General features: G+C 42.8%; 1 protein-coding gene across 1 annotated transcript in view; it reads left to right on the top strand.

Annotated features, from left to right (window-relative positions):
- Positions 1–12,213, top strand: part of waslb (WASP like actin nucleation promoting factor b) — a 29,769-nt gene extending 17,556 nt beyond the window's left edge. Inside the window, exons 6-11 of the mRNA XM_050036242.1 lie at positions 2,519–2,702; positions 3,290–3,332; positions 5,550–5,703; positions 7,004–7,533; positions 7,626–7,734; positions 9,069–12,213. Coding sequence (XP_049892199.1) covers positions 2,519–2,702; positions 3,290–3,332; positions 5,550–5,703; positions 7,004–7,533; positions 7,626–7,734; positions 9,069–9,130 — 1,082 coding nt within the window. The 3' untranslated portion in view covers positions 9,131–12,213. The remainder of the gene's footprint in view (positions 1–2,518; positions 2,703–3,289; positions 3,333–5,549; positions 5,704–7,003; positions 7,534–7,625; positions 7,735–9,068) is intronic.
- The last annotated feature ends 2,153 nt before the right edge of the window (positions 12,214–14,366 follow it).

Genomic DNA, 14,366 nt, shown 5'->3' with positions numbered 1-14,366 from the left:
TTACATTTACCTGCGCCCACTTATGTTGCCATGCATAGATGTTTGTACCAGTGTCTGTCTTGGATTTGTCATGCATGGGTTCAGTTTCTGAACAAGTGCATCTTGTGTGTGAATTGGTTCCTTTCCAGAGGAAGTCATCCTTGTCCTCTCAAAGGAATATCTCCTCTCCATCTCCATCTGTCTCACTCTCACTTCCCATGACCGCATCATAGCTTCGTTCCTGTCTGTCATCTGGAGTCTGGTTCTGGCTTTCCTTCTGTTCTGCCCTTTTCCCCTGTTGCCCTTTCCAGCTCTCCCCCTCTCATCATTTGTCCCCATCTGCCCTCTGCTCTTCATTTAATCTGTCTTCATTTTCTTCTTTGTGCTCTCTATCTCTGTCTGCCTTCATTGCTCTGCCTTCCTCGCCTTTTCTCTCACCCCCGCAATCATCATGTTTTAGAAACCCCCCGAGATTAACATGGGATTAATGCATGGACAGGTTTTAATGGTTACGTAAAAAAATCCAGCGCTAAATCCAGAATGATTTGCTGGGATTAGATCCGTTTGTGTGTTTTGCATGGAGAGGGAGGAGATGGTAGTGGAGGTGGGTGGAGAAATGCTCCCGGCGAGCCAATCCGAGCAAGATAATCTGACAGCGCTCCCAGCTGTGATGGGACGTCAAGGGAATAGACAATGATTTGCAAAACAGACACAAAATATGCAGAGTGGCTCAGACGGACGCGTGAAGCAGGGAAACAGAAATTTGGTGAACAGTTTGCATGGAAGGAAACTGTTGCTGTGATGGAAGGAATGCAAGAGGAAGAGTAAACTTTGGCCGTTGGCTGGCTAAGTGTTGGCTGGCTCGTCTCCCTTCTGATGGCATTGCTGGATGTCTGCCGTCACAGCACAGACAGTATGCACGTAAACTCCACCAGATGTCTGATGAGGATATTAATTCAGTAAATGCAGACTGTTGCACTGAGTCCGTCACAAGTTGGCTTATTTTCGGTGCTGGTGTTTTGGTCGTGTTTTGGAAACCTGTGGGATCATCTTGGCTGTCAGGTTTCAGCAAAGACTGGGCTCTGTTCTGAAACGAGACAAGTGCATTTAGCTTTTACCTGCTTACACAGTTGGATTTAAGAGGAAGTTATTCTTTTTTGGAAAGCAGTCTGTCCATGTTGGGAATGAGCACTTCCTGGATGTGATACTTTCAACAGACATTTCCTTCTTGACTGACAAAGAGTACCTGTTTCCGATCTACCTTCAAATCAGTTGTTTGAACCTTGGTGTCACCGTATTGCTCATGCCCAGTCAGCTGCTACGATGATGTTCTGCACCACCTTCCTGTCTGCTCCCTCCGAGGAACTCAATTGTGAAGGCAGTGGAGGAGGAGGAGCAGCAGTAGGAGGTGGAGGTTTGAGCCCGGGGAGCTGCCTGTCCTCTTTACACTGCCTGGTTCTCCCTCAGGACGAACTGTACCCGTCGCTCTCCGACCCAACCGCTCGGCTCTCGATTTCCCCCGAAGACCGAGCGCACAACTTGGTCGGCAAAATGCTTCTTGGTGTCAGCATGAGCACCTGCAGGCCGAGAGATGGGGGGTGTATTTGGGACAGGGTGAGAAGGCGGCGGAGTCGGTCGGCCTCGCCTTCGCCCAGCAAAACGCCCAAAAGTCCCTGTAGTGAGAGTGTTAAAGGTATGTGCTGCAGCTGAGGCACTGGTACCGCTCATTTTTTATTTGAGATCTGAGTTGACTGGCTGCTCATGTGCTTGTCAAGAGTTCGCTTTACCTTGTGTAGTTATATGACATGTTTGTGTGTCTGCTGTCGCTTCAGAGTAAATGTTATTTACAAAGTTGATCACAGAGGTGGGACCGAGTCTTTGTAAGTCTTTGTGAAGTCACAAGTAATAGGTGTTAAATAGGTGATTTTTCAAGTTGAGTCTCAAGACATCAAGTTTATGACTATAGTCTGACATGAGTCCAAGTCACATGACTCTAGTCCACACCTCTGGAAGATCATCACACTGATAGAACAAGTATTACAACCGATTTTAACCATTATATCTTCAAGACATTGTTTTGTTTTGCGTCACTTTTCAGTCTTTATCTGTCATTTAGTTTGAATAACCTGAGTGGCAGTAATGGGATGATGCTATAATCCTACATGCTCTAAGCCATTTTCACACCCAAAACCCCAAATTAAATAGCCAGACCCCTTTGTGCCAAACAGTCCGTAATAGCCGTTAAATAATGGATTACATAACTAAAGGAACTGGCCCTGAAAAGCCCCATGATTAGAATCCAACATGGATCCAAGGTCGTCTTTTAATGAAATGATAATAATGCCAAACATGTAATGCGTAACCCTTTCATGTCAAGACAGTACATGTATTCAACATTTAAAAAGTACTCATTCTTCTTGTGATGCAGTGGAAAACCCAACATCAAGTTGTTTGTATTTTAATGAAACTGCTGTCCTCAGTGCATTCCACCGGCTGTATTACATAAACCCCTAACTTTATTGTCTGTGTCGTTCTTAAGGCCCAACGTTGCCCATGGCTACCGTCGACATCAAGAACCCCGAGATCAGCAATGTTCATCGTTACCATAACAACTCTCAGGTGAACAACATTGTGCACTCGTCCTTCCCTAAGAGAGAGAAAAAGGGCAAGGCCAAGAAGAAGAGGTTGACCAAGGCGGACATCGGCACACCAAGCAACTTCCAGTGAGTCACACACAGGCACCTCGGGGCGGCTGTGGATCGGGAGGTAGAACGGTTATCCACCCAGCTCCTCCAGTCCACATGTCGAAGTATCCCATGGCAAAATACTGAACCCCGAATTGCTCCTGAGAGTGAATGTTAAACTGAGTAGCAGGTGGCACCTTGGACGGTAGCCTCGGCCACCAGTGTGTGAATGTGTGGATGCTACACCCTTTTTTCATCTTTCAATGACTCCCTCGAATGTTTGTGTTGACGTTTTTGGTGGGTCGTACCACGTTGCATAATTTGCCATAACGCTAAACCTCGTGTCAAATTTAGTGACCTTGCAAACTCTGAATTCACTCTGCCAATTGGGGGCGCTACATGATACAATTATGTGGCCATAACTTAAAGCCCTCATACAGTTCCAAATCCAAATTGAACATTTGTGTATGTGAACCCACACTACAACTGTTACATGAATGGCCCAGAGTCTGTATAAGTGATCATCATTAATCATCTATTTTGGGGGGAAATGTACAGTGTTTATCTTCTCAGTTTTTTTTACTTGTATGTGACCTCACAAGCTTTCTCTTCTGCTTCTCTCACAGGCACATTGGGCACGTAGGATGGGATCCAAACACAGGCTTTGATGTAAGTGCAACAAGAGTGTAAGGTTAATGCACACGCTTGTTCGTATGCGTGTCTCTGCACACGTTAGTGTGAATATGAGTATGTGACCTCTACATATTCTCAAAACTTGGCCCCTGGTTTATCTGTTTGTCAGTCACACATCCCTCTTCCAGACAGATTTTCCAAAATTTAATATCAGCTCCCAAAACATTACGCCGAGCAGCGCGGCCAAGTCATCAGGAGGGTTACACAAGGAGATTTTGGAAGGGGAGAGAATCAACCTGCATCTGCATAATCCATGGACTCCTTCCCAAAAAGCATCATCAGTAATTATGCTGGACGCGGGATGATGAGTATGAGATCATGCAGGTCAGAGGACTTAAATGAAAGAGATGAAATTCAGATGATTCGGTTTCATAAGTTAATGCTTTCAAGGACTTAGATTGATTTGAATGGGTGACGTCAGTCAAATAACACTCGCTCACCTCTCAAATCCTAGGGGCTTAAAGCCGGAGTACAAATGAGTGGATTTACAAATGAGCAAGGGAAATATTTGATCGTCCTGCCAGCTAAGTTTTTTGTCTCTTTTTTCCTCTTACACTATAGGTACTGCAGATGTTTAAAGTGATAATCCACCCTAAAAAGCACTTTAAAATTTTCTTTACACAGCGTGGCAGCTGTGCTCAACCTGATTAATGTTAGTTACATTGCACGTAGTACATTTACTCATGTATTGTACATATGAATTTGAAGTACTTGTACTTTACTTGAGTCTGTTCTTTGAATGCCACTTTATACTTCCACTCCTATACCTTCCAGAGGGACATACTGTACTTTACTGCATTTATCTGAAAGCTGTAGTCACTACAAGTACAGCTAAAACACTTAGTCAAGCACAAAGTGGTTTTCAAGAGTGCTTCACATGAAAATAGACCTAATGGACACAAAACAGAGAGGGCAATTCAATATATAAGGACATTTAAAATAGTTTAAAACATGGATTAACTGATTCATAAAATCATGGAGTTGTAAAACTATAAATCAAGTAAGGTTTTAAAAGAGTTGCAGGAGCGTGAAGTGTAAAAAGAAAGAGTTTCAGACCTGTATCAGGAAAGTCAGAGCGAGTTAAAGGCTGAAGTGAACTGATAGGTTTTTAGCTTTCTTTAAAAATATTTATCCATCTGGCTGCGCTGATATCTGTAGGGAGTGTGAGCTTTGGGGCGTTATTGACATCACTGATCCCTGATTTAAGTCTTTTTTTCTTATTTATTTGGCGAAAAAATGTGAGTTTTTTTGGATGTTTCTTACTAATTCAATGCAAGACTTTTACTCGTAACAGACTATTTTTACAATGTGGTGTTAGTACTTTTACTGAAAGATCTGAATACTTCCTCCACCACTGATAATCAGTAACCAGTTGTGGTAGGAAATAAGTATCTAAAAATCTAAAGGTGCAGTACACGTCATCTGCCAATGCCAAGAGCAGTAACTGCCCCAGGATGTGACATCTAGCACAGTTAATGTACAGTAGAAAGAGGACGTAATGATGACACAGTGAAACAACATCATACATTATTATTCATGGCTTTATCTTTATCGTCTCTGCTGTCAACAGAACCCCATATAAAAAGCAGAAGCAGCTGAAGGGGAACTCTTGTGACAAGTGATAAAAGCTCTGGACAGACTTGTTCTAACTTGTATTCAAATCTGGGTTAATGAGAACCGTTTTCTTCCCCTGGTGTCAACCTGTTAGTGTCACCCCACACCACCAGATGGCAGCATAATGGCTGGTATTGTGGTCTCATGTCATTTTAGAGAAGTTACCTCTCTCAGACTCTTTCCTGAATGGACCAGTTGATATGCTTGAATAGATTTCTAGCAGCTGGTGTCACACTGTGTAATCCTGCTTTTTCAAATGTCCCTTTTAATCCCAACCGAACCAAAGTCAACACTCAACATGCCCGTCACATAATGTGTCACTGAGCTGCAAAGCTCATAAACACAGATTAAAACCAGTTGAATCACATCACAGGTTTTAACATATAGGGCGTGAGATCATGTATGTGCAGGAATGTGCTCAAACATGAGTCACCAGTATGTGTAAGTTACTGCCTGTTGTGCCCAAAGGAGAATCATTAGTAGTATCCGTTTTATTCTATTAAATCAAACCCCATTGTCGTAATTGCATACAATAAACCCAAGCCACACACAGTGACATTCTCTCTTTCCTTTCCTCAGTTGAATAACTTGGACCCAGAGCTGAAGAATCTGTTTGATATGTGCGGCATCTCCGAGGCTCAGCTGAAGGACAAGGAGACCTCAAAGGTCATCTACGACTTCATCGAGAAGAAAGGAGGCGTGGAAGCTGTCAAGAATGAGCTACGGAGACAAGGTAAAGCAGATGCATTGTTGGGAAAAGGGTTGTCTTCTTCCCTAAAAACACTTGTTTGCTGACATAGTAGCAAAAGGGAATTTGGAGACTTGCTAGATTCTTTTCTTTGGATGAAAATATAGAATTGGAAAGGGAAAATCAAAAGGGAAGATCCCACATTTTTGCTTGGGAAAAACAGTAAACTTGACTACACTGACATCAGTTCGGTTGAGGTCAGCCCCTAATATTTTCTACGTAAAACTCCACACCTAGGCGCACCGGGGCTCATGGACATGCCACCGTCCTATTTCTATCCTTGGTGCCCCGAAATAAACACCTCCATAGCAGCTCTTCTTCTCTGCTTCCATGGCAGCTCGTCACCTCTTCTTATCTCTTGCTGCCACTGTCGCTCTTATGTGTGCCAAAAAATATCCAGAGCACATGACCCACAGTCCTGTCATTATAGAGACAATGGCCAGAAAGATATTACCCGTGGAGGTGAGCTCTTTAGGCGAGGAATCATGTTTAAATTAGTGGGTTCCCGCACATGACTTTAAGCTACTGCAGAGGTGGAAGAATTACAGATCATTTATAAGGCTTTAATGTCAGGGACCCAGGCCCAGATCTGGCTACACCTGACCCCAAACGTCCAGTTCCTTCGATTAGTGTGAACTCTTTTGCAGGAGACCGACCATGTGAAATAAAGGCTGATTGACAATTTAAGACAGTGTAACTAATGAGGTGGTTTCATCCCCAGATCCGCCGCGGTGGAGCGGTAGGTTACTGTGCATGATGTGCTGTGACAGCTCATGACTGTGCATGATAAGTTGGACTGTACTGTGACCCGAGAATTCAGTCAGAGCCTGTGAGGTTTTCGCAGTTACTGAAGTTCAGTGTTTGCTTTTTCACACAGTGTGAACTTGAGTTGGACGTGTCATCAGTAGCTGACTCTGTGGCGTCGTGATGACAGCCAGAGGCATTAATAACACAGCATTCCCACAGTTTTTAATAACATGATTGAAAGCATTCACATGCAAGAAGGCTGCCCCCAGTGGCTTGATCATATAACTGCATGATGCACTGACACTTCAAGAGTTGGGAAGCTGATAAACATTATTGACAGATGTGCTTTGAAATCCTGTGTGACTTTCCAGATCTTCCAGCTGTCCTTCCATGAATTATATTTTTTGGATTTAATCTAAAATCTGAAATGATATTTGGATGTTGTTCATGGCTGCAGTGTGAACTCTGAGTGATGTGACATGATAAGAACAACTTTGCTCGTTTTAACTTCAGGTTATCTTTGTTGTTTTCTCCCCAGCTCCTCCGCCTCCTCCATCCAGAGGCGGCCCTCCTCCCCCACCCCCACACCACAGCTCAGCCCCTCCTCCCCCTCCTCCTGCCAGGGGGCGAGGTGCCCCACCACCTCCTCCCCCCTCCAGAGCTCCCGTCTCTGCGCCCCCTCCTCCCCCTCCATCCCGACCGGGCATGTCGGCTCCACCGCCTCCCCCGCCCAGCAGAGGCTCACTCCCGCCTCCCCCTCCACCGGCCCATGCCTCAATTCCGGTGGCGCCTCCCCCACCACCTCCACCTCCCTCATCTTCATCTGGAGGACCGCCTCCTCCCCCTCCACCTCCACCACCTCCTGGCCCTCCACCCCCTGCTCCTCCGATGCCCACGGAGGCTAATGGAGGGGACGGCAGCACGGCCGCACCCGGTAAGTCGGCCCTGCTGAGTCAGATCAGAGAAGGCACCCAGCTGAAGAAGGTGGAGCAGAAAGAGAGGCCGGTGTCCAGCACCGGCAGAGACGCACTTCTGGACCAAATCCGACAAGGGATCCAGCTCAAAACGGTCAGCGCTCCTTCGTTACACACAGCACATGTCTCGATCAAATATGTATCCATCTGTACCCTGAGATTTAACTCCTTCTGTCTTCTTTACAGAGGGATGACAGTACAGATTCAACCCCCTCCACCCCAGCCCCCTCGGCAGGCATCGTCGGGGCCCTGATGGAGGTGATGCAGAAACGGAGCAAGGCTATTCACTCTTCAGGTACACCAACACACTACTCACTTAGCCTATAATATTAAATTTGTTTCCTGCTTCCAGTAATGTGCAGTTGAAATCCACAGGAATGTCTACACAACACTTACCATGGGACTCTCACATAACCTGTGCACTAAAATCCAAGTCTTATTTTTAGAGTTGTATGCCCTGTAATTCCCAAACAGGCAGGAACAAAACTAAAAGTGAAACTCATGTCTACTCTCTTCAAAGCCAGACTCCATTGACAAAAACAGTAATTTTACCTCACTGAACACAGGAGCTGATGGTCACCACTGCCTCAATCAGTTGATGACTTTGCTGAATCCGAACTAATCCCTTACACCACCAAAGTCACATAATAACACAAACTAACAAATTGATGGAGGCAGTGGTAGATCAGCAGCTCCCGTGTTCAGGAAGGTAAAATTACTGTTTTTGTTAATGGACTCTGGCCTTGAAGAGAACGTAGCTATGTTTCACTTTCTCCTCGATTTCCTGTCAGTTAGGGAGATCTGTTTGGGACGTACTGAGCATACGATGGGAGATAACCTCCTTAATCTTTACTTCAAGATCCACAGAGCTTAATATATTCAGCATCATACTTGTGTTTGGTCATGTCGTCAAGCTTGTTTGCAGACTCTGAAAAGTAGCTGTCTGTTATTCACTCACTCTACGGCAGGGAATGGGAGTTTAAAATAAAACCCCTGTGCCAGAAATTCACTGTACATCAAAATAAAGTGTGTATTTTACAAACTTGACACATTGGCAAGTCACTTGTGGTCCATTCAAAATGGACCTGTGACCCACTTTTGGACCGCGACCCACCAGTTGGGAACCACTGATTTAGCAGACACTTCTGCCAAAAGAAACTTCAGTGAGTTCAGATTATTTCACAGTTAATTTGAGTGGCTCCTGGGGACTTGAACTCCACCTTACAAGAGCTTTGAGTAATTAACTCTGCCTCTTCAACCTTTAAAAATGGAGCAGCTGCTTGACACCCGACACTCAGACTTTGCATCATTTCTTGTATGTCAGATGACACACTGTTGCCAAAATGTAAATTAGACTTTCACCACTTCCTCATCAGTCTAGAAACAACTTTGTGGCTCCTTTTTTTTCTATTTTAAGCCTCTTAGTTGAGGAAACTTTCCTTCTTTTAAAATAGATTCAAAGGGGATACACAAGTAAAGGTTTACTCTAGTACAAACAGCAAAATAGAAGACATGCATGACGTTCTTGCCACCACAAAAAACAACAACAATAATGTTATCTGGAAGAGAAAATGCTTTGCAAATGGCTGTTTTCAGTACACCTCCTGAAAGTCTTCTTTTCTTCCACAGATGAGGACGACGACGATGAGGATGAGGAGGACTTTGAGGATGATGATGAATGGGAGGACTAGTGATATTTCATTTCTCCCCTCCCCCCCCCTCCCCAACCCATGGATGATTATGACACTAAAATAGTTCTTGTCTTTCTAAAAAGAAATCTTTAATTTCAAAATTCTAAATGTAAATGTTCTATCAACTCGCTGTATATTTTTGTTGCCTTTATGCTTTTTTTTATTAATCTGTGCAATACCTCATTTAATCTGTAAATGTTTGTCATTCTCATATCTTAGGTTGTTGTTTCGTTATCTCCGTCACGTCTGTCTCCGTTCTGTCGGCTCCGTCTGTCTCTCGATAGCAAATATGTCACACGTCTCATTTTAACTATGTTCTCCGTTTTCCACCTCTCCGCATCTCTTTTTTCTCCTCCCACGTCCCCAACTCTTTGATGTTCATCACCTCCATCTGTCACTCAGCCATCCCTCATATCCGCTGCCTCCCATCACACATGTTCCCTCCCTGTCACTCTCCCATGTTCCCCAGATTAACACGTGCAATCTTACATCAAGTCGTCTCTTAGAGCTGAATGTGTTTTCTTTTTTCTTTTGGTCAGTGATTGAAGGGCCGGCTTAGTCGCCACATATCCTTCATCAATCGTGTCTTCATTGTTCGTCACAAGGAAAAAAAAATTGAACTATTTTCATACCCTATTGCTCTCTAGTTTATTTTTACTTATTCAAATGATCCTAGTTTAGCACTCATATTTTCTTAAAACAAAGAAGAAAAAAAGGAAAACGCTCTTTTTGGAATATTTAGCTTCATTTGCTGTCGACTGTAAATTTGCTCCAGAGTTTGAGTCTTGTTATATTTTTGCACAGATTGAAAGAGGAGACTCGCTGCATGAATACAGGACATTTTCAGGTCTGTATCATTACGGAACATACATATGCTTTAAGTAACGAGGCACTTGGACGTTAAGCATTGTAAGCGTTACCCGTTAACCCACCACACTACATACAGTACACGCATGGAGGTAGCCCACAGTGTTATCGCAGGCTATCTGTTGTGAATTTCCTTTTCTTTGTTTTTGTTTATTTGCCTCTGTCACACTACAGATTCAGTTGAAATCATGCTCTATTTTTCTTTTATCTTTTTCTCTTTTTTTTTTACAATAGCAAGCAGAGTATTAATAAATGCCTGTTTGTTGGAATCAGGTCACTCATCACGTAAAGCTTGAGGAATAAAGACATTTTAGTTTTACACACCTGATGCTTATAATGGGTCCATATGCTAAGTTACTGTACAGACACAGCGGGGCTAAAGCAGTGTTTTTCCTGTTCTAGACACTAAGTGCTGACACAGTATAGGGAGAAACACTAGAGTCATGGCATTATTCAAACAAGTATCAATAGTTTCTTGACTAACTAGTAAATCATGAGGTGTAATATAGGAAATGCTTATTAAGAAGAACTCAGACAATGGGCAGTTATTCCCTACAAAGACCAAATAGTCAGATGCCAACGTGTATTTTATCCAAACTAAATATTTCCCAGTAATTCTTGCTATGTCTTAATTTAAAGGGGGATTGGCCACAAAGGACAAATGCAGTAGTTAACAGACAGAGACAAATACACATACGATATTTGTCAAATTAAAAAGATCATTTTACAAGTCAAGAAAGTCACAGTTTCTCGTTGCGCCATTAATTTTGTGCGAAACCGCTCAGTGAACTACATCTCCCATCTTGCACATTTACATCACCAACACTAACAATGTTAGCTACATTTATTGCTTGCTAGCTAGCTGGGTACCTTAGCTATCCAGCAACTTTTTATCAGCTGGGAGATGAGAGAATAAGCAACTGTTGCTCATGTGAGTAGCCTACATCCTGGACATTACTTACGCAACGTTTATTGACTTGCAAAATCATCTTTAAATTGACAGATATCATATGTGTAATTCATAGCACCATTCAAGTAGGTTCAAAAACTTAATTGTCTCTTACAGTTGACTATTGTATGTAATGTAACATTAGCCAGCACATGCTAACTGGTCATAACAGACCAGTTTATGTTTGCTAACATTAGCCAGCATATGCTAAGTGGTCATTCCAAACAAGTTAGTGTTTGCTAGTGTTGGTCAGCAAATGCTTACTGATCATACCGGACCAGTTGATGTTTGCTAAAGTTAGCCAACATAAGCTAACTGGTCATACTAGACTAGTAAGTGTATAACATTAGCCAGCATATGCGAAGTGGTCATACTGAGTTAGCGTTTGCTACTTTGGCCAGCAGTTAGTGTTTAAAATTAGCCAGCATATGCTAACTTGTCATACCAAGCCAGTTAATGTTTGCTAACATTAGCCAGCATATGCTAAGTGGTCATAACGGACCAGTTAATCTTTGCTTACGTTAGCCAGCTTATGCTAAGTGGTCATACTGGACCAGTTAATGTTTGCTGATGTTAGACAACATAAGCTAACTGGTCATACAAGACCAGTTAGTGTTTGCTAACATTAGCCAACATATGCTAACTGGTCATATCAGACCAAAAGAGGGTGTAGCAGCAAAAGTGGGTGTGTTGGTTTGCGCTAGGGTGCATTTTATGGCTAATTAATTCAACTTTTAACTTGTATGAGGAAAATGTGTTAATTCCTCTTTCAAAAGTTTTACTCATATTTAAAATATTTGCATTGAAGGGGCTGCTGACTGCTAACCGTTTTGTCCTTTAAGCGTCAAACAGAAAGCTTGACCTCCCAGGGTTCCTCTACGGCTGCCATGGTAGCATTTTGGACCTGCTAATATGTAGCAGAGCTAATACAGAATGTCTTAACCACAGTGTAACAAATTACAGTAAAATAACAGGACATGATAAAAAAGTGTTTTTTGTTTTGACTGTTTGCAAAAGAGGAATGTTGGTGTCCTCTTTAAATTCTGTCTTTGAGAGTCAAATTGCCACTTGTCTGATGTAAGAACTGACCTCTTTTGTCAAATATCAAGATACTTTTTGGGGGCAAACCTAGCCATGTTTTCGCTGATGTTAGCTTCTGTAGGTGACTCGGGTTAATATGATGTTATGGACGCCAAGCCTTATCAATGAGGCTTGACAAATAATGAACTCTTACATTGTACACTCCAATAAAAGGTTGATATTTACATACTTTGGTATTTTGGCTTCCTTTACTTTCACAGACTGTTACAATGGACGTTTCTTTCTAAAACTTTTATTTGCAGGATCCATAATTTCAAAATTTTACTTTAATTTCCTGTGAAACTTTGACTTCATTTTGTGTTTAGGGTTTAGAAATCTAATATTTATAGTTGAATCAAGTTCATAGACATGAAAGAGACAGTAATCCTGATACATAATGTGCACAGACTTTGTTGCACTTGTGTAAGGGAGCACAATCATATCTGTCAAGTTTGTAATTTGAGTGTGTGCATCTGTTTGCCCACATGTGTGTGTGATGAATACAGGTCTCAACACCTGCAATAGACAGCCAGACAGGGAATTGGACAGATCTGGAAACAGCTGAGCAGAGGATTATCACACCCGTTACTGCTACCATTTCACCCACTGAACCAGGTAGAAATGAAAACTGGGTGAGTGAGGGACAAAGCATAAGTGTGTGTGTGTGTGTGTGTGTGTGTGTGTGATACAACATTCCTGACTAAACTCCATAAAAAATACCCAGACTCAAAGAAAAGATGTAGCAACGACATATGATGTGAGGAACTAAAAGTTGCCCTTTCTAAAGTATTTTTGGAAGTCACTGCAAGAATTGACCCTATAATTAAGTGTGAGCACCACAATAAGGACTACAACAATCCTATGCCTCTACCATTTATTTTTAGTTGATGGTTCACATCAGCTGACACCACACTGACCCTGTATCAGTTCTCTCTGCCGCAGAGTTTGACAGGGATTAGTGCAGGTATGGTACTTTCCACTAGTGGGGCAGCACAACTTGGATACAGCGCTGCCATAGAGATCCCGACCAACACATACAGTACACACATGCACATAAACAAAAGCATTTATAGAAGCAACAGAGCACTGTTTATCTTTTGACTCTGTTGGTTCTTTCAGCCTTTACACACTGTTCAACTGCAACAAAGTAGCGGCAACAAAGGCTGACTGTAAGGTCGCCTCACCTCATCTGCGTCTCGGCAAAATAGCTGTACTTGAACCATAGATTGTATAATAAACATGGACGATATGACCAAAACAGCTCAATCGCCCTCTGATGGTCATGGGCCAAAAGTCTTCCCAAAGATGGTCTCTGTCATTTTAGACAGTTGTTATCACGCTGATGTGTGTTGACGTGTTCGTTTTGTCTGATAAGTTTGGTTTTAATTGGTTATTTAATGCTATAAAAAGGGGGGTTGACGTCATGATTGACAGCTATGTGTGCCATTGGGTTTGCTTGCAATCAATGGCACTGATCGCAATTGATCGGACGGGTGTATGGGCGGGAACTCAATACCACAAAGATCGCTACTGTGCAGACTCTGGCTCCAAATGATGTCACCAGCGTAAGATAGCAGCGGCCATATCCAGGATATTTTGGGTTTTTGTACAGTGGGAGAAAGTGGAGGCAGGTGGTCCGTCTCTATGTACAGTCTATGACTTGAACACACCGCCAAGACAACTAGCACGTACGTTCTGCGCCTGAATGGGGGGAATAACTTTCCAAACTAGCAGGCGGCGGTAGTCTGTATACGCCATTGAAAAAGGAAACCAGAAGACAGGGTGGATTCAAGACGCTAGTTCTCCAGTTGGCACCGCACAACACAATGTTGAGCGAACGAAGGTTATTTCCTGTGTGCTCATGAACAATAACACAATTACAAACTGTGCTAAAGAGCTCAGTAACTAAAATCTAACCATACCTAATATAAGAAGGTTGTTTTGATCCTATGCCCTCTTGACTTTCACCATTTGTTTGCTCTCCTCATTTCTGTTTCTCTTACTACTTTCTCTTACTTGATCACCAATGGGTTTCAGTGGGTCCAACACTAATTCAACATGCTGAATCAGCCAAAAAACAGTGCTGAACACCACAGGGTAACAGACTCTCACTGACAGCCCAACAATGACCAATGGCCAACTGTCGGCTTGGTGTGTCAGTCACAAGTAGAATATTAGGTAAATTACTGGTGATATTGCCCTTTTGTGCACTTGAAGCTAGGTTTGTATTTTAAGATTGTGGCAGCTTAAGTCGAATGGCTTTAATTTGTAACACTGCATGCATAAATTAGGAAGGAATGCAAAGGTCAAAGGGTCTGAGTGGTTTGACTGAGCAGCTTC

The sequence above is a fragment of the Epinephelus moara genome, chromosome 23, assembly GCF_006386435.1.
Source record: "Epinephelus moara isolate mb chromosome 23, YSFRI_EMoa_1.0, whole genome shotgun sequence".
In the NCBI taxonomy this organism is placed as follows: Eukaryota; Metazoa; Chordata; class Actinopteri; order Perciformes; family Serranidae; genus Epinephelus; species Epinephelus moara.
This window is presented reverse-complemented; position numbering and strand designations above follow the sequence as displayed.